General features: G+C 52.4%; 1 protein-coding gene across 1 annotated transcript in view; it reads left to right on the forward strand.

The window, feature by feature from the left end:
* The window catches only part of POLA2 (DNA polymerase alpha 2, accessory subunit), a gene marked incomplete at its 5' end in the record, with an annotated part of 5,402 nt that extends 4,588 nt beyond the window's left edge, over positions 1 to 814 (forward strand). The window contains one exon of the mRNA XM_029084443.1: positions 536 to 814. Coding sequence (XP_028940276.1) covers positions 536 to 814 — 279 coding nt within the window. The remainder of the gene's footprint in view (positions 1 to 535) is intronic.
* Between the last annotated feature and the right edge of the window lie 10 nt (positions 815 to 824).

An 824-nucleotide genomic window follows, 5' to 3' on the forward strand; every position in this document is an offset into this window, starting at 1 on the left:
GGCAGGTTTAGGGTGGTTTAGGGCACTTTTGGGGTGAATTTGGGGTATTTTATGGAGAGTTTGGCAGGAAGGGCACTTTTGGGGTGAATTTGGGGTATTTTATGGAGAGTTTGGCAGGTTTAGGGTGGTTTAGGGCAATTTTGGGGTGAGTTTGGGATATTTTAGGGTAAGTTTGGGGCATTTTGGGTGGGTTTGGGGTGGTTTAAGGCAGTTTTGGGGTGAGTTTGGGGCATTTTAGGGTGGGTTTGGGGCATTTAAAGGCAGTTTTGGGGTGAGTTTGGGGCATTTTAGGGTCAGTTTAGGGCATTTTGGGTGGGTTTGGGGTAGTTTACAGCAGTTTTGGGGTGAGTTTGTGGCATTTAAAGGCAGTTTTGGGGCAAATTTTAGCTATTTTAGGGCAAGTTTGGGTCATTGAAGGAAAGCTGAGCACTTCGGAGGTGTTTTAGGGCACTTTGGGGCTGTTTTAGGGTCTGTTCTGTGCCGACAAGCTCGGCAAAAGCTACAGCCCAACCGGTGTCACCCTTTCCCCCGGCAGCGCGTGCACTTGGTGCCGGATCCCTGCACCCTGGACATCGAGGGTGTTGTTTTCGGCCTGACCTCCACCGACGTGCTGCTCCACATGGGTGCTGAGGAGATCAGCAGGTGGGTGCTGGTGAGAAGCCGGGATGTTGGGAACAACGTCCAGATCCGACCCCAAATTCCCCAGGATTTCAGCAGAAAACCTCACCCGGCAGCGCTGCGTCTTCGGTCGCGTCCTCCGGCAGCTTCCCCCATCCCTCAGCGCCAGGCAGAGTGGTTGTCGGTTGTTAATTAGTCTAATTGTG

Source organism: Antrostomus carolinensis, unplaced genomic scaffold, assembly GCF_000700745.2.
Source record: "Antrostomus carolinensis isolate BGI_N321 unplaced genomic scaffold, ASM70074v2 scaffold5614, whole genome shotgun sequence".
Lineage (NCBI taxonomy): Eukaryota > Metazoa > Chordata > Aves > Caprimulgiformes > Caprimulgidae > Antrostomus > Antrostomus carolinensis.